At 32.1% G+C, this 20,288-nt stretch overlaps 2 protein-coding genes across 2 annotated transcripts; one reads left to right on the plus strand and one right to left on the minus strand.

The window, feature by feature from the left end:
* Positions 1-13,553: 13,553 nt before the first annotated feature.
* On the minus strand, positions 13,554-16,241 carry LOC131602954 (uncharacterized). The gene is made up of 4 exons (XM_058875182.1): positions 15,993-16,241; positions 15,492-15,887; positions 14,297-14,708; positions 13,554-14,180 (listed from the first exon to the last, which is right to left on the minus strand). The coding sequence occupies exons 1-4, from the start codon at positions 16,186-16,188 to the stop codon at positions 13,979-13,981; spliced, it is 1,206 nt and encodes a 401-aa protein (XP_058731165.1). The 5' UTR covers positions 16,189-16,241; the 3' UTR covers positions 13,554-13,978.
* Positions 16,242-16,636: 395 nt separating this feature from the next.
* LOC131602953 (LEAF RUST 10 DISEASE-RESISTANCE LOCUS RECEPTOR-LIKE PROTEIN KINASE-like 1.2) lies at positions 16,637-19,912 on the plus strand. Its single transcript, XM_058875181.1, has 4 exons — positions 16,637-17,504; positions 17,903-17,938; positions 18,228-18,497; positions 18,591-19,912. Exons 1-4 carry the CDS (start codon positions 16,694-16,696, stop codon positions 19,490-19,492), a joined length of 2,019 nt encoding a protein of 672 aa, XP_058731164.1. The 5' UTR covers positions 16,637-16,693; the 3' UTR covers positions 19,493-19,912.
* The last annotated feature ends 376 nt before the right edge of the window (positions 19,913-20,288 follow it).

A 20,288-nucleotide genomic window follows, 5' to 3' on the forward strand; every position in this document is an offset into this window, starting at 1 on the left:
TTCCTATTGTTTAAACATCTGTATGCAAAACTTCCAAGAATGTTTTTTTGTTACAGTACCAAGTTTTTCTCAAATATTGTATACAAAACTTCAGTTTCTTGCTCTCTTTTTTACCATAAAAATGAATATTGGATAAAACTAGCAAATAATGTACACAATTAAGGTTTTATACCAGACTAGACAGATCTGACGGTTAGGGTTTCATTGTCCATGGTGAGTGTTTGTTTTCTCTTTATTTATGATTTTATTGTTTGTTTTCTTCCCAAATCTGTTTGGATAAGTATATGGAAAAGTTGAAGTTTCTACTACTGACATTTGGAGAAACAGTTAACATACTGAATTTTCATTTTTTTTATGTAGTTTTTTGCTTTAACAATCACTTATGAACTGGAATCAGCTTTTAAGTTGAAGAACTTATTTTTTTCAGTGTCGACGTGTCAGTGTCGTGTTTTCGGTCTCGATCCTTCATGAGTAGTATCTTTTCAAAATCAACTTATAGGTCAAGACCTTGATTTAGTTTAATACTAAGAAAAGTAAATTTGAAGATCTTTACTATTTTCTATCTCACATATTTTGAGTTTATTATGATGTTGTGGTCTGATTTCCTGGGTGCAGGTTCAACTATGGATGATTCTTTTTGCATTTCACTTCCATTATTCTTTAATAAAATATTTTCTTTAATAACAACTACTATGATAGTATGATGCATGTATTATGATTATTGATGCTCTGTTAAGCAAAAATGAAAGCAAAATGATCAATCAAACTTTTCTATAGATGAATTCAGAGGACTGTTTAACTATTTTATAATATATATGAATGACTGCAATATATATATATATATATATATATATATATATATATATATATATATATATATATATACACCAGAAGTGTATTACAGCGGAAGCTGGATCGAATTTTTTTTCTCTTTTTTGGTAGATAAAAGACAGAGTATATAAAAACTTTGTTATATTATTGAAAATTGCGTGCTTACAAAAGAAAAGAAATCCCCTTTTTATAGGGATACAAAAGCTTACTATTTAAACCGGTAAAAGCTACCTATGATAGCCGGTTACAACAAACATAGATGAATTATTAATGTCGGGTACACACTGGGCCCCATCGACACAATAATAATTCACAAAAAACAAACTTTCTTACACAAAGCAGAAAATATTATTTCATTATTCAAGAAACGATGCTTGCATGGTCCAAGAAAAGATGCTTGCATGGGCCTTCTTTCAAGATAAGATTCTTTCTTATCTTTGCTTTTGTCTTTTGCAATGTTTTTTTCCCAAAAGATAAGATTCTTAGCTTTGGAATTATTTATTGGTTTTTCAAAATGGTAGACAAGATAAGACTCTCTCTTGTCCATTTCTCTTTGTCTCGAGATTCTATTATCTCGTTGCCTTGTCTTTTGCCTTTTGGGCCATAGATTGAATCATTGCATCCCAAAAATCTTCAGCAGTAGGGTCCTCTGCTTGGGCTTCTCCTGCTAAGCAATCAAAATTGCTGGAATCCATAGATCCCATAGAAGAGCTAGTCTTCATAGATGAACTTTCATCTTTTGATGTCTTGGTTGGCAAGGCCGGTCATCCACCTGTGCAGTCTGGTCCACTGCACAGGGCCTCTAAAATTACAAGGGCCTCCATATTCTTATAATGTCGTTCTAGTTACAAATAAAAAAAAGGGTTAAATGGCTTTCACCCCCCTGCAATAGTAGCGATATTTGATTTACCCCCCTTTGAAAAAAAAAATTGTTTTACCCCCCTATCATATTAAAATTGTAAGTCTTTTGCCCCCTAAGAGGGAAAAATACCCCCCTGTAAAATATATTTTTTTGATTTACCACCCCCGTTTTTACACGTTTAGGAGGGTGCCCAAATATTACAGGGGGGTAAAACAATTTTTTTTTTAAAAGGGGGGTAAATCAAATCTCGCTACTATTGCAGGGGGGTGAAAGTCATTTAACCCTAAAAAAAATGAACAAAGTTTATACAGTTGTAGGTAACAAAGTTACCTGACAAATTCAGCCAATCACCAAAAGTATAAACAGTTATAGGGATACAAAAGCTTACTATTTAAACCGGTAAAATCTACCTATGACAGCCGGTTACAACAAACACAGATGAATTATTAATGTCGGGTACACACTGGGCCCCATCGACACAATAATAATTCACAAAAAACAAACTTTCTTACAAAAAGCAGAAAATATTCTTTCATTATTCAAGAAATGATGCTTGCATGGTCCAAGAAAAGATGCTTGCATGGGCCTTCTTTCAAGATAAGATTCTTTCTTATCTTTGCTTTTGTCTTTTGCAATGTTTTTTCCCAAAAGATAAGATTCCTAGCTTTGGAATTATTTATTGGTTTTTGAAATGGTAGACAAGATAAGATTCTCTCTTGTCCATTTCTCTTTGTCTCGAGATTCTATTATCTCTTTGCCTTGTCTTTTGCCTTTTGGGCCATAGATTGAATCATTGCATCCCAAAAATCTTCAGTAGTAGGGTCCTCTGCTTGGGCTTCTCCTGCTAAGCAATCAAAATTGCTGGAATCCATAGATCCCATATAAGAGCTAGTCTTCATAGATGAACTTTCATCTTTTGATGTCTTGGTTGGCAAGGCCGGTCATCCACCTGTGCAGTCTGGTCCACTGCACAGGGCCTCTACAATTACAAGGGCCTCCATATTCTTATAATGTCGTTCTAGTTACAAATAAAAAAAATGAACAAAGTTTAAACAGTTGTAGGTAACAAAGTTACCTGACGAATTCAGTCAATCACCAAAAGTATATACACCTGTTTTTTCTTTTCTATCAATTATTTTAAAGGGTTTTTAATTAGTAAGGATTATATAATTAATTCTTTTATACATATATGTATAGAGATTCTGAATTGTAATAATTTTTTTCTCACAATTTTAATTTAATATTTTAATTATTTTCTTCTCATTAATTAATTAATATATCACACCTTATTTAAACTTAATATATTAATATATTTTAAATTTTAAATATTTAAGATGGATTGCACGATTTCGCTAAAATATAATAGTGCTTCTATGAAATATAGATCTTGTATATTTTTTAATTATATATTTCTATTATTTTGCATAGACGTTTTTATTTCAAAATTCAAGTGTATAGTATACATTATAATAATTTTTTATATTTTATAAGTTTATATTTTAATTATTATTTCCTTCTGTTTTATTTTTAATTTTTAATTTTATATGTTAATTGGTAACTATTTCTTAATCATATTTATCGGTTTATTTTTAATGTTATATTTATTGGTTCAAATTTAACGCTGTCTATCTAGTTCAAATTTCAATGCTGCAAGTTTTTTGGTTTTAATTTTGTTTCTTCTTTTCATTCTTCATCTACACCTCTTAAATTGTTTCTTAAGAGTAGAAAATTTTAGGGTTAATAGTCATTTGCCCCCCTGCAATAGTAGCGATATTCGGTTTACTCCCTTTTAAAAAAACTTTTGTTTTACCCCCCTGTAATATTTGGGTACCCCCTAAACGTGTAAAAACCAGGGAGTAAAATCAAAAAAAATATATTTTACAGGGGGGTAATTTTCCCTCTTAGGGGGCAAAAGACTTACAAATTTAATATTATAGGGGAGTAAAACAAATTTTTTTTTAAAAGGGGGGTAAACCGAATATCGCTACTATTGCAGGGGACAAATGACTATTAACCCAAAATTTTATTCTGAATATGAGAAGCATAAAAAAATTAGTCAGTTAACTTGATTTCAAGCAAAACCTCTTGATAAAAATTACAATTTTTTGTTGAAAACTTGAATGTAGTTAATGTGATGTAGGAATTCTTTAAATTTTTTTATCAAGAATTTTTTAAAAAAAATTTAGAACAGGGCCTCCTAATTCTTTGAGACGGGCCTGTTGGTTGGAAAGGTGGAGAAGAATTGATTATTCATATAATCCAAGGTTCTAACCATAATTTCTTCTTTCGTTTCATTTGGATATTTTCTCTGGAAGAAGTTCTTCAAATTTCCCATAGATATTTGTTGGGAACTTTGTTCTTTGATTTTATTATTTTTATCTTCAGCTATAGCTGCTTGAATCAGAATAATTTTATTCTGGATTTCTTCAGAACTCATCTTGTTCCACCATTTATAGAAGAAATTTCTTTCTAAAATGGGAATGTTGAATTTGTCTTGAGATATGGTGATAGACCATCTCCATATCCAAGGAATATGAAATTTTACAAAGAACAAAAATGGACATTGTCCTGTGATTAAATTATCAGATAAAATATTTATGATAAGTGGACTATTATCACACCAGGGATTGTACAAATCAAGTAATTCTTTGGGTAAAATTTCCAAAGACGGACCAAATTTAGTCCAACATTCGTAAAACCAATTTGGTATGGGTCTATTAATCATTTCAGGATTAATAGAGAAGAACCAATAATGCTTATTCTTAGGATTTTGATAATAAAAAGCTTGAGTAAAAGCTTGGACATAGTCCCAATAATTAAAGTAAATATACTTTCCTTCAGCAATTCTTATTGCTTTTTCACCATTTGGGTTGAGACCCCATTCTCTTGGTAACAAGATTTTATTAAGGTGGCATTTACTGAAGTTTATAAAACTTTCAGGATTATTGTTTTGGTAGTGGTGAGTAATTGTTACCGATTCGGTAACAGTCAAAAGAATTTCTAGGTGAGGCCTAGATTTTCCATGAAGACCTGGATATCCTCGTGATTCGAGGTATCTCGTTTTGATAGACCATCCATCATTTGGATTTATCTTAATATCTTCCTCATCAACATACATGATTTTTTTAGTTACTGGATTTTCAAAATAATCCAGTTGTTCTTGAGATGGGTTATTAACCGCAACTTCCTTGTAGGATGTATTTTTATTAGAGGAGGAAGCAATATCTTTCTTTTTTTGATGAAGATGCAGGTAATTGCTGCATTTTTCTCCCTTTGTAAACTGTAGTCCAATCACCTATTAGAGGAATGTTTGATTCGGGTTGGGGTAACATATTGTTACTCCCTCTTCCACCACGGCCATAGCCGCGGCCTCTTCCCCTATATGGGGTCATCATTTTTTCCCTGCAAAAATTCACGAGTTAGGTAGTCAACAAGTGAATTATTTTCACCTTTAATGTGTTGAATATCAAATTCAAATGTAGATAATTGAGATTGCCAGCTAGCAAAAATTTGCTTAGCAACAAGATTTTTAACATCTTTTTCAATAATTGATTTAGCTGAGCTGCAATCAATTTTTAATAAGAATTTCTTATTAAGAAGATCATTTTGAAATTTTGAAATACATTTTATAATAGAAAGCATTTCTTTCTTGATAGTAGAATATTTAGATTGAGTAGGATTCCATTTTCCAGAAGTAAATCTAACTAAAACTTCTTTTGATGTTTCAGGTATAACCTGTTTAAGGATTCCTCCATAACCTAAGTCTGAAGCATCAGTTTCAACAATTTTGAAATACTTAGGATTAGCAAGAGATAAACAAGGCAAACATTTAACTTTATTTTTAATTCTTTGGACTGCTTGAGAATGTTCATTAGTCCAAGGGCCAAGATTTTTTCTAAGCCTAGCATGTAATATGGCAGTATCTTTAGCAAGATTTTCATAATAATCTGCTATATAATTAAGACTACCAAGAAATCTTTGTAATTGTTTTTTATCTGTAATAATATTGGGGAATTTTGAAGCAAATTCAATACTTCTTTGTATAGAAATTATTGTTCCTTGGTCAATTTCATGACTTAAAAATCTAACCTTTGTTTGAAAAAATTTCATTTTAGGCACAAATATAACTAATCCATTATGTTTAATTAATCCTTTAAATATTTTCAAATGTTTAATATGTTGATCTATAGTTTTAGAAAAAACTAAAACATCATCGATATAAACAATTATAAATTCTGTATAAGGATTAAAAATATCATTCATAATATTTTGAAATTCAGAAGGGGCATTTTTAAGGCCAAACGGAAGGATATTCCATTCATAATGTCCAAAGGGTACAGTAAAGGCTGTTTTATACTTATCAGATTCATTAATCTGAATTTGCCAATAACCAGATTTCATATCAAACTTAGAGAAGATTAAAGCATTGTTTAATCTATCTAAAAGGTCTTTTTTATTAGGAATAGGATACCTAATCCATCTTAACACCTTATTAAGAGGCTTGTAATTAATAACAAGTCTAGGGATCCCACGCTCTTTTTCAGCAGTATTATTGACATAAAAAGCTGTGCAACTCCAAGGAGACTTGGATTTTCTTATTAATTTTTTCTCTAAAAGAGATTCTATCTCTTTTTTGCATAGCTCCAAATACTCATGGTTCATTTGAGCTGGCCTAACTTTGGTGGGAATTTGACTTTCATTAAAGTCATCAAGATAAGGTAAAGAAATAACATGTTTCTTTCTATCCCAAAAAGCATTTGGTAAATCATTACACACTTCATTTTTAAACTGTTGCTCAATCAATTTGATTTGTTCTTTTATCTCATTTTTATTAAGTTGTTCATGAATATTTAATAAACTAATTTCTTCTCTAAGAAAACTTAATTGTTTTTCTTTATTTAAAAGAATACTTTTAACTTCATTAAACATTTTAATATGAGGGTCAGTAATAAATTCAAAAGTGACCGTTTTACCATTAATCATGGTAGTGATGCCTTTAGTGTCAACATTAATTAAAGGCATGATGCTATTTAAAAAAGGAGTTCCAAGAATAACTCTATGAGTCATATTTTTGACTAAGATAAAATGGGTAGGTAAACAAATATCTTGATTACAAACATATGTATTAGGTAATTTATAATTAACCGTTAATTTGTCACCACTAGCCTGAGCAAGGGTTTGAGTGGTTTTGGTATAATACTTGGTAAGAACAATTCCTTCTTGAAGACAATTAAGGTCAGCGCCACTATCAATAAGGGCAACTTCATTTTCTAAAATAAATGTTCTATTAATAACTAAAGTTATTTTAACAAACCATTTTTTGCGAAATTACTCTATCAATAAGAGTAAGAAACCTATCATTAGTAGAAGGACTGCTAGTAGAAGATATTTCTTCAATTTTAAGGTTACCTGTTTCAAGTAAGGAGACCCTTTGAGACAATTTTTTATTATCATTTTTTATCTGAGTAATTTTAGATTTCAAAAGATTAATTTCTCTATGTAAATCAGAGAGGGAAACAGGAGTTTCACGAATATTGGATTGTTGGAATCTGGATAAAATCTCACTTAATTGGTAAGGGGCTTCAATAATAATAGGAGATTCCTTTTTAGAATTTTCTTGAATTAAAAGTTCAAGCATTTTTCTTTTAAGCTTATTATTAGAGATAGACTCAATAGCCTTTATGGCTTCATCTTGTTTTGTAGTAAGAACATTAAGACCATTCATGTCAACAATAGACTTCCAGTAATCAATTTGAATACATTGACAATTATTATTGTCAGAATTATCAGAGGAATAATCTGATGATGATTCATAGATCATGTCAATATCTTCATTAGAAGAATTAGTCTCTGATTGAGACTTAATTAAACAAACTTTCTCAAGTTGAGAGCGTAATTGTTCATCCTCAATTTCATTGAGAGCTTTTTTAGTCCAACATTGGTTTGCATAATGTCCAACATTGGTTTATTTCTGAGTATTTTTCCTTTCCTTTTCTTATTCTTTGAAGATTTTCTAAGATCAAAGGCAAATTGATCACAGAATTCACCCATTTGGTCTTTTTCAGAAAGTTTCTGTTTCTTAAGTTGATTTCTAAGCTTAATATCATTACATAAGGTTAATCCTTCATTAACACAAGTGCTAATAATTTGACCATAAGTAAGATCATGGTAATTAATATTTATCCCATCATTTTTACTTCTTACAAAATTTCTAACCTTTTCAGAAAAGAAATGGGGTAAGCCATCAATAAATTTAGCTGTCCAATGAATAGAATTAGGGGTTTTTAATTGGTAAACTCTAGACAAAAATGTATCTTTATACCATCTAAAATGTGTAAGAGAAGGACATCTTAGAGTTTGAAGTAGAGTTTGAAGTTTTTCTCCAATAGGGACATTGGTTCCAACAAAATATTGAAGGATAGAGAGACACAGTATATAAACCGCGTCTTCTTCACCTGTGGTGGCAATACCTGTGGTGGCAATGCCACTTGCTCCGATTCCAGGAGTTTCGGACTTAACTAATTTCTTATGGTGAAGAATATCTTTTTTTGACTTTCAGTGAGATAATGATCCCACCAGCCTCTTAATTGACCAACAAATCCAGTTGATATGAAGGAGGAAATATCGCTGTCAGAATTTCTGTGCTGTTTACAAACAGTTGAATACATAATTATTCTATGTATTGTATCAACGATTTGCTTGTCATTTAATCCATCAATATTCCATTCATAAATGGCTTTTCCAGAATATGAATTTTGGTAGGGTTCAGGTTCCTCAAAAAGTACGTCTTGAGGAGAGGGATGCTTATAATAGTATTTTTCTAAGGGTTTAGAGTTATAAACAGGGTTTATCTCACTAGTATTTTGATTACTAATGTCTAAATCAGCAAACATATTTGCTAAATCATTAATGTCTTCTTCATTGGAAGAGTCTTGATTAGACATAACAGTTAAATGTAAATCTTTCAGCTTTTTCTCAAGAATACGGACAAACTCATCACCATTGGTTTCCATTTTAAATCCTTCTATAGGAATAGGAGGTTGAATTATAGGAACATCTAAAATATTAGATGTAGAAGTTTGTTCCTGAAGATTAGGCTTATTAATAAGGTCAATAATAATTTTTTGACGCGCTATTTGTTTGTTTAAAAGATCTTTAATGGATAAAAGTTCTTTTTTTAGGGAAATAAATTGTTCTCCTAGGCAGACAAGGTAGGCATTAGTATAATTGTTGGATCTAATTATGGAATTTAACTCTTTTAGAGTAATCTGATTTTGTTCAACCCTTTGTAATTGAAGGGTAAGATAAGGTGTGGCTTCAGTATGAGAATCCAAACTTATTGTTTGTTCTTGGGGAAAAGGAGATTCCATTTTTTCTCCTTGGATACTTTCTCAAGGCTTTTGTAGGACTAATAGTTCGTCTTTTTTCATAAGAACCAATTCTTCTTTTTGTTTACTTATAAAGTAACTAATGAACCATTTGACAAAGGGAATAAAATCTTGGTTCATAGACATATGAGTATAGTATTCATCTTTAAAACTTGCTAACACAAGAGCCAAAATGTTTTAAAAAACCATTCTCTAAATTGGGTGTATCTCGCATGCTGAAATTCGTCATTGACAAGGTTTCTTAGATTACTACCTGGAGAATAATCTAACATTATAATGGGAAGTCCATATCTGACGGAGTAGGTGATTCTACTCTAGGAGGATTTGGTTTTTGATATATACCATGGGGAATTTTGTTTTCGCTAAGTCTTATATTTTCAACGACTTCTATTTCTTCTCTTCATTGAGAAGTTGAGGGTCTAGCCAATTGACTAGGAGCAGAGTAAAATTCATTTATAGAATTCACAGAATGTCTTCCAGACATAGATCTAGGTATTCTAATAATTCTTTTAGAGCTAAAATTTATCTCTAGATCTCCTTCACTGGATTGGATTATTTGATCAACATCCTTATTAAGGATAGGTTCCGATTCAATGGCCTGGGGGAGGTTCCAGGTTTTTGGAAAATTAATTTCATCCCATTTAAGCAACCTATTAGTTGCAAAATTAGAGGTTAGCAGATTTGTTTGAACTAAAGTAGTAGTTCCAGGAAATGATATCTGTTTAGCTTTAGGGTTTAATGTGGTAAGGACTTTGTAATAAACCCTATAACATATAGCCATAATTTCACTACCAGGTTTGAAATTGTAACCATTAGTATGAATGGTTAACTGAAGAGCGTCTAATAAATTTTTATCAGACATGGATAAGCTTATATTGGGGGAGACATCAAAATAAACTGGTCCATGACACAGACTTGTCTCAATTAAAGCAGCTAAAGATTGTTTAAAATCTTTACATCTACCATCCCTGATATATCCCAGGATGCTAGTATTTAATCCTAGCAAAGTTAAAGGTTTAACAACAACTTGTATTAAACCAACATGGATATAATTATAATTTTTAAAAGGAAGCAAATCCTTTTTCGTTAAAAGTTTGATTGTCTGAGTACTTTCAGAAATTTGAATAGTTTGTTCTAAACTTTTTACAGCAAAACGAGATAATATATCTATTTTGCCAAATTTATAAATTTGATTTGAAGGTACTGATGGAATTGTCCATTTATTAAGTTTATCCAAATTTTTTGGATATTCCACAAGTTCTTCATGTTTAATCAAATTATTTTGATGATTATCATCATCAGAATTCATAAATATGGCTGGCTAAGGATGTTGTGGACGATTAGCTACCTTAGGTAAAACTAAGTAGGTAAATATAACTCTTGCTTCTCAGTACAAATATATCTAGGCAACAACTGATAAGTCATCTTTGCAAATAAAAACGTTGTTTAACTATCAACCCGAAGGGATAGAAGGATTTCTCCCAAATCAAAGATGTCCAATGTTTTGTAGCAAAAATTTTCTCTTTTAAATCATCTTAACACTCCCTTCCCTGGGAAAAACGATTAATATAAGAAAACACTAAAAAACATTTTTAGTTTTGAAAAAACCCTTACAACTTGTTGCCACGATATAAATATACTAGTATCAAGAGAAGAACCTACATACTTAGTTTTTCTAAGTTATCTAACCTTCCACAACAAAAAATTTAGCCACTAATTGTCATAGACAAATAGTTGGATTAAGAAATATACCTTAGTTTTGCAACTTTGGTGTTTATAGTGTACATGATATTGTACATCTGATACACTAAAATAATCTAAGTAGATTTGAACCCAAACTGACATGTTTTATAGTGACACAATATCATTATTCATTTTTATGACAGCTTTGTTATGGTGTTCTGAATATCGACATTGATTCCATTCCAAGGTGAATGAATTGAAACAATATAGTACAAAGTTGTTGATTGTATTGCATCAAGTGCAAATTGTGTTGACTGATGAGGTATTATAAATTATTTATGTGATCTCTGATTATAAGTACATGAAATGAAATTCCTTCTTATTTGGCCTTCTTTAATTGAAATGATATTTTAGATTCCATATTAAGATATCGTTTATGTATTAGGAGGAATAAGCTTATAAGACAGTGGAATTGCATTAAGATGGTTAATGGTATGTGCTTCCATGTTAACATGTTCAAAGTAACTCGTATTTAGCTCATTGGACCAGTTAGCAGATAGTCGTTGTTTGGAAGACACTTCGGTTGTTGAAATCGGCATCATTTCTTTCACAATTGCTTGCTGATTGTTACTCATGTTTATCTACTGGTGCTTTTTAAGAACTGTATAATATAGAGTTATCATTTTTATTTTTTCATGTCCATAGCATATGGCTGTAGAAAATTCAGCATGACATGATTATTTTTAAACTTATAGTTTTACTTCAAGCATAAATAAAATAGTCATTATTGTATTTAGCTAAATCAATTTTTTGTTGACATGTTTTCTTAGACAGCTACCATATATTGCTTGATAAAGCCTTTTAATATAAAAAATCAATTAAAGAGTTAGAAAATGGCAATGCTTAAGTTGTTATATGATGTGAATTATTGAGCTTGAACAAAGTTGCATGGGTTCCAGTCACTTTATTATTCTGATGCGATGTTGTAAAGCAAATCCCTCAAAAACTTAAGCTTCTAAGTGCAGGCCAATGAATGGTTTATGGTTCTAAAAAGAAAATGAAAATGGATGTCTGAACTAGCCTTTCTGATTATGTAGATTTATCTACTCGCCTAACAAATTATAAGTTTTTCAACTCTAATGATTGGTGCAGTCAAGCAACATCAGAGGTCGATCATACAACAATGGAAAACACGGTAATTTATACGCCTGGACTGGATAGCAAATATGATCCTTTGGTGTTAAAACAGTAACAGAAAGTGAAAAGAAAACCCAAACTGAAGAAATTCGGGTATTAAGCTGAAGGTTTGAGATAAATGTGTTATTATTGGAAACTGCTTCTACCGCATCTGTGGCTTCTGCAATATGTTGTTGTTCTACTAAATCTGTAAGTTAGTTGGTTCCAAGTTTACGATAATACTTTCCGAGTCAAACGCAATATAACACTTTTTTTTCTTGATAAAATCATATAACACTTGATACCTGCTAGATGTTTAAATGAGTACTTTGCTGTTGTAGTAGTTTTTTATTACTAAAAGCTGTTGTAGTTAAATAAGTAGAATATTGGATATATGTTTGTATGATTGATAGAAACCAATATGCCAATGTAATTCCATATATTAATGTCTGAAAATTAAGAGTTGCTAAATTCAAAATCATATTGTTTCTGCAAAGTATAATTCTCATATATATATATATATATATATATATATATATATATATATATATATATATATATATATATATATATATATATATATATATATATATATATATATATATATATATATATATATATATATATATATATATATATATATATATATATATATATAGCATCGTTGAATGGTTTTAGTATAAAGCATTTTGTTTATAAGTAAGTGTATATGGTGAATGCAGTGGTATTTCTAGGTTACTTTGATTATTCATTATTCAGTACTTTTATAGAGGTGTGATTTCTGGGAGAATTACATAATTCAATTTTGGTGTTCTCCAAATACAACATGGAATATAATAATATAGTGAATATGGTGGTATGGTATTTAATTTTAAAATAATAAATTTACCTTTATTTGCTAAACTATCACATAAACTTCAACATTTTAATTGATACACATATTATGTTTCAAGCTTTGCAAATATGAAAAGAAACCTTTATCGTTTTACTGCATTATTCAAGTTATCTCTCAAGCATAGTTTTACTGCACTATTCAAGTTCTCTATTAAACTCCCTATCAACCATTGTTTCAAGTTCTGTGGACTGCTTAGTAAAACATGATCTATTGAAGTATGATTCAAGTTCCCTGTCAACTATTGTTCACCAAAAACTTTTTTCTATAATAAAAAACACTTGACATCTCTGTTTTTCCAATGTATAATATGGATTTATTATTTAATACAGTTAAATTTATATGGTCATTGTTCAATTATAATTAAGTAACTTATTTTAAATTTTTCACGTACTGCACGGGTCTCTTACTAGTTCGTACCGCACGGGTCTCTTACTAGTTCGTATTGTTTAAACATCTGTATGCAAAACTTCCAAGAATGTTTTTTTGTTACAGTACCAAGTTTTTCTCAAATAGTGTATACAAAACTTCAGTTTCTTGCTTCTTTTTTTTTTTTTTTTATCATAAAAATGAATATTCACAATTGAGATTTCTATAAGACCAGGCAATCTCTAGCTCTCTGCCAATATTTTTTTCCAAAAGACCAAACCAATGTTAAATAAAAGTCAGAGAAAGACCTTATACATAACTAATTCTTCATTCTATAGTTACGTAAACCAAATAGATCAACCACACAAGTGCTCAAGGATTTACTATCTTTTAACTGTCAGCAATCAGCATTGCAGTGAACACTTATGTACATTAAATGATATTATTGGTGAAAAAGACAAGTAACTCTCCAAAGCATGTCTAAAAGTCAGCCAGCATAAACCACTGGCGAAAGGTAAAAACAACATCAGCAACACTAAGCACTAAATATGAAAGATATGACTAAATATTGGCCCTTTGAGTCTCCTAAGATTTTGGGGGTGAGGATCAGATCTTCGCAGCCTTACCCCAGTATGCAGAGTTGTTTCTGGAACTAGAATCCAGATTGTAACTAGAAAGATAAAGATAAAAATCACAAAAGAAAACAAAAATCTGGGCAGCAATAATGAATTTTGACAGTTGAAATGTTCTAAAACTCCTGCGTCAAACATTAAAACTTCAAGCAGGAACTTGATTGGATTCTCTTAATCGCAGGGCCTTAGCATGCAGCCTCTCCATGAAAGCCGCATTGCCTCGGAGTCTCTCTTTCACATATGAAGTTCGAGCATCATCTACTAATCTATTAGCTTTTCCGGCTTCTTCAATGAGTGAGAGAAGAGTCCTCAAGCAGTCCTTTCTGTTTTCTTCACGATGCTCAAACCTTCAAAATACGGAAGAGAAAAGATTAAATATAGATGTGGCTACCTCAAGGTTTTCAGATCAAGCTATATAAAATTGAATAATGCATAATACAACTTTTGTTTAATCGCATTTTACCTCTCACTAGTAATTGTAAGCTCGTCTTTCCCAGGATGATAACGCTTTCCAACTAATTCTCTAAGACGGCGAAATTGGTATTTGGAAAGTCCAAGCTCCTTCACCGTTACAGATAGTTTCACTTTCCTGTTTTTGGGATGCCATGCATCACCACCAGGGGCAAATACTACTCGAGTTTGCCACCGGAGAATTGGGCCTTCACCAGGTGGATCATCAGAATACTTCTTGTCTGGCACAGAAGTATCAACAGACTGCATGGCCGCTTCTTTTTCCGCCTTTTTCATATATTTCATCACAAGTTCATCCTCAAACTTCTTAAACAGTTCATAAGCAGCTTCAGGTTCAAGTTCCCCTCTTTCACACATTTCCCCAAGCTCATTAAATTTTGTTTCCACCTTCTGTTTTATCTCATCTAAATAAGATACCAAAACAAAGAAAATAATCAAAAGGAGAACTCAAACTGCAAGGTGATCACTAGAATTCAATTCAAACATCATACCAATAGAACATATATTCCAAGTTGAGGCCAAAACATGCAATAAATGTCAAGCACGTGTATCAAACCCTTAACGACAACATTACACGTTGCAATTGGATGAATTCCCAAAAAAAACAGACTGATAGTCAGTTTATAATTAGGAAGATCCTTTCAAAAATGGCTATTTCCTACAACCAGTGCCACAGATTAAAAGAAAAACCCTTATTCCCTCATATTCTCTAACCAAATAATGAACCATTTCTACACCACTGCACTACAACACAGAATATCAATCGATAATAATCCAACCGCACAAATTTAATACGCTACCTAGCAATAGCATAGCAATGGATCACAAACCAACTATAGAGATTATGAATGCGCTTGGAAGGCCTTTAGTTGAGTTTATCTCATGGCAGTAGCACTATCGTTAGTGTTTGGGAGAGTTCACAAGTTACATAAATATCTTATAATGTTTCAATAATCTCCCTTAATAAGCTAACGAAAACAGCCTACAACTTATATAAAGACAGTTCAAGCACATTTTCTCTTATTTGATAAACACCGGATTATTCTACATACCCAAATGTTCCATATATATCTCGAATTTATTTAACTTTCAAAGTCAGCAAAACCAATCAGAACCAAATTTGACCCAGCTAAGCATAATGTAAAGATATGAAAACTAGTGTGCCATTGTGTGTAGTATAAATATACCTGGGAGAAGTTTGTCCCAGCTAAGCATATCTTCAAGAATCTCCTCACACTCCTTCGTATCCATAAGAAAACCATGCTTAACACCATCTTCAACAATGTCATCCCATTTCTTGTCATCCATATTAAAATACTGATCTTTAACCATTCTCTTCATGACAATATCTCTAGCATTATACAAATCATCAATCTCCTCATCCGTTTCATGCATATCCTCAAAATCAGATTCAAAATCCTGATCATCCACACCATCAATAGGTTCCATACTGAGTTCATCCATCAACTCATCATCCGTATCCTCGTGCTTCCCCGACAACCTCCTCTGCATAATCGCCTCCATGATCGAAGGAAGCATCTGCTCGTCGCCTTTTAGGTATTTATCAATCCGCGACTTCAGCTCTGAAACAAAAACAATAACAATAACAATAATAATTAACAGATTCAAATTCAAAATTCGCATTGTGAGTAATAAATGAAAGAAATTGATTTGGAAATGAAGGAAACCTTTGTTGTCGACGTCTTCGATTTCGACGGGGGCGGCGTCTTTGATGGAGGGAGGTGGGGAGGGTTTTTCGTCGGAGGAGGAGAATAGTCTGAATCGAGAGGGAGACGAAACGGAGAGTGCGGCGGTGGAGGAAGAGTGGTGGTGGAGAAGATTGCGAGTGAAGAGAGAAGCATTTCGAAGTAGAGATCGTCTCATGGTTGCTTCACTCTCTCTGGTTCTAGGGTTTAGTTTTTGTATAAATTATTTTTAAAAATTATTTTTAGGCTTAAATATACTTTTAATGTGAAATTGTCTTATTTATATATTTGTAAAATAAATAAAAAAAACTATTTTCAGATAGATTTGGTTCCTGATAACAATGACTACTATCAACCCAACACATACAGTCAATTTGAATTGGTCTTAAAATGGCTTACATTTGAGTTTGTTACAATTTAAAAAATAGTCAATATCTGACATACATAAACATCAGTAGAAACTGGTAAAATATTCAAATATTCATATTATTAAATAAAGATTGAGTCTAAAATTCAAATCCAACTTTTCAAGTACTTATTATATGTATCCACACACATGACAGAGCCACTTAATCATATTATAAAAATAAGCCAACTTTGAAAAATCAAATGTCAAACAACAAAAACAAACATATTTAAGAGAAAAACTATACTCATGAAAATAAAAATCATTCACACTCATAATGATTTGTTTCATTTCCTATTTTTCTTCTATGAGTTCTCCTGCACATGATGATCACATTCACATGATCACTTTCACCTCTTTGTTCTTGTTCATCTTGACATTTTTTCCAACAACAATTTGTCAACAACAACATAACAAACATGAAGATTGTCTCAAACCATACACATGTGGTGAAGTATCCAACATATACTATCCATTTTGGGGACAAAATAGACCAAGTTATTGTGGCATCAACAATGATCAATTCCACCTCAAATGTGAATCTCATCATCAAAACACATCCATTCAAATTGCTTCGCAAAATTTCCAAGTCTTGCATATTAATCAGTTCATTTACACCATGACAATGTTTCGAAAAGGCCTTGTTTATGATAATTGTTCTTCTGCTTTAACCAACACTTCTTTAAACTCGAGTCAGTTTCATTATATGTCTAATGTGAGGAACATTACTATTTTATATAACTGTCCTAATGACATCAAGCTTCCGAATGGCACGAGCATGAACTCGTTTTCGTGCAAGGAGGATTCGAGCAAGCGTGCTTTCTACGTGGATTCTGGAACAGCAGAAGGTGTGAAATGCGAAGGAGTTCGCATTGAAGTTCAGGTGACAAAGGAAGTGGAACTTGGTGGTGGAATTGAAGAGCTGAACAAGGCTTTGAGTGGAGGATTTGATGTGGAATATGTTGCAGATACTCAAAATTGCTTAAAATGTGTTTTAAGTAATGGAACTTGTGGAGAGAATGATATGTCTCAGTTTTCATGTTACTGTCCTGATGGAACTGAAGGTTTAGATTGTTCTCATCGCCGCGGTATGTTTTCTTTTTTAGATTAAGGTTTTTGTTATATTAAGCTTATAATAATTGATTTTAATTTCTATGATTTGTAGACTTTTCCTTGTTTTGGTTGAGACTTCAATGTAAATGCAAAATCCTCTTCCTTTAGAATCTTATGTCATTAAGCCAATGAAAAGAAAATCATACTGTCATGGTTGTGCAGTTTTTGACTATGACTATTTTGCTTTGCTCATAAACCATTATCATTGACTTTATCAAAATGCTGAATTCAATGTTTTATATTCATTTTAGTCTTAGTCAATGAGAGATTTCATAATTTGTTTTGTTAACAACTTGGACTAGAATATCTTTGATTTGGCATGAACTTCCTGCAACATTTTCTAACTAATATTTTCCTTCTGTGAACGTTACAGATAATAGATGGAATTGGAAAAGGAAGGTTGCTCTAGGTAATAGACTCAATCAAAGGTCTTAAAAAACGGTCACAACCCCGTAAAAACGTCCGCGACAAAACAGTATCGGAAGCTACCGATACCAATACTGTTATTCATTGTTTTTGTGATAAAAAACAAATTGTGGCCGCATTTAGTGTGACAACACCTGTATTGACTGAAATCGCGAAAGTTTTTACGCGACCGTTATTTAAAACCTGAACATGATAATTTCTTTTCATTTTCCTTAGCAGTATACTTATTTTTATTATACTAATTGAAAACAAACTCTAATGATTCTTCTTAGGAGTTTCTGCTGCTGCTGTTATCAGTGCAGTTTCTGTAGGCATTGCTATCTACATCTACTATTATTGCAGAAAGAAGAAAAAGAATTTTCATGCAGTATCATCTACTGCACTATCTCACTGTGTTTCTGGTTCTGGTTCAAATGTTACTGAAAAGGGAGGTAGATACTGTGGAGTCAACTTCTTCACCTATAATGAACTTGAAAAGGCCACAAACAACTTTGATTCTTCTAGAGCACTAGGAAATGGAGGCTTTGGGACAGTCTATTTTGGTAAGTTCAAATAAGTCAATCTGATTCGAATTTGCGTACTAATTTGAATGATCACTGACCAAGGTTCCTGCCTTATGACATTTCTTTGGCTAGGAAAACTCAGGGACGGGCGATTGATTGCGGTGAAGCGCATGTATGAGAACAACTTCAAAAGAGTTGAGCAATTTGTGAATGAAGTTGAGATTTTAACTGGTTTACACCATCAAAACCTAGTGTCATTGTACGGATGCACTTCGCGCCACAGTCGCGAACTGCTGCTTGTATATGAATATGTCCCTAATGGAACTGTTGCTGATCACCTTCATGGTTCAAAAGCAAAACCTGGCATGCTACCTTGGCCTGTCAGAATGAACATTGCAATAGAAACTGCTAGTGCATTGGTATATCTTCATGCATCTGACATCATCCATAGAGATGTGAAAACCAACAACATTCTACTAGACAATCATTTCAGTGTCAAAGTAGCCGATTTTGGACTTTCGCGTCTATTTCCAAATCATGTCACGCATATTTCAACCGCTCCACAAGGGACTCCTGGCTACGTGGATCCGGAATACCATTTGTACTATCAACTTACCGATAAAAGCGATGTATTTAGCTTCGGAGTTGTGTTGATTGAGTTGATATCATCCATGCCTGCTGTTGATATATCGCGTAACAAGCAAGACATCAATTTGTCTAACATGGCTATTAAGAAGATTCAAAATGGGACATTGAATGAGCTTGTTGACCCTACACTTGGTTTTGAATCAGATTTCAAGACAAGGAAAATGATCAATGCGGTCGCGGAGTTAGCATTTCAGTGTTTGCAGAGTTCTAAAGATGTTAGGCCTTCTATGGTAGAGGTGATGGAAAGGCTTAAGGATATTCAGAGTAATGGAACATATAATTATAAACCTGAGGTGTTGGATATCTCAAGAGAGGAAGATAGTGGTTTGGTCAAGAATGAACCACCACCATCATCACCAGATTCAAACATCAATACTTTTCCTTGAATATTGATCAATGTATATCAATAATTTACATTACATTCAAGTAGATATCACTTTTACTTTTCCATTTTTTATGCTATAAATCTATCATCAAAATCTACAAATACATAAAACTCTTGAGTGTTTCTGAAAAAGAAGCATAGTAGTAAAACAGTAATGTTATGCCAACTATCCCATGTCTGCTACCATCTTCACCAAAGATGTGAACTAGCATGTTAGCCATCATAAGTGGTTATCTATAAAAGACCCAATATAGCAAACATATCACTTAAAATTAAGAAGAGTGGAGGCATATCAAAATATAATTTCAATTAATGTTGGCCATGAACTAGTGATGCTATAACTAACACAAAATGCTTGTTAATGATTCTTGACATGAGTCCCTTCTTGAAAACACAGGGTTGAATTAATATATTGCATGAGTCCCTTCTTTTCTTGATGAGACTCACTAAAATTAATACATATTTGATTGATGGATTTCGATCCTTTAGGTTTCATTCCCAACAACTCATAACTATTTATTCTTCTTAGATAGCCATTGAAGACACAATCCCCAACATTACCATCAAGTGGAACTGACTTGATTTAATCAATAAAAAAAAGCTTTGATGACCTTCAAAACAAAGTAGGTTACAGTCTTATTACTTCAAGCCTCCATAAGTGTTTCAAAGTCTATTCTTGTAAATAAATACCTTCCGATCAAGTAAGATATTTTGGCACTAACCTTACTGCAGAAACCCCATGAAAACTAAACAATCAAATGCATTTTTATCCATTGTCTTCTACATAACTCGTTAAA

Source organism: Vicia villosa, linkage group LG5 (genome assembly GCF_029867415.1).
Source record: "Vicia villosa cultivar HV-30 ecotype Madison, WI linkage group LG5, Vvil1.0, whole genome shotgun sequence".
In the NCBI taxonomy this organism is placed as follows: domain Eukaryota; kingdom Viridiplantae; phylum Streptophyta; class Magnoliopsida; order Fabales; family Fabaceae; genus Vicia; species Vicia villosa.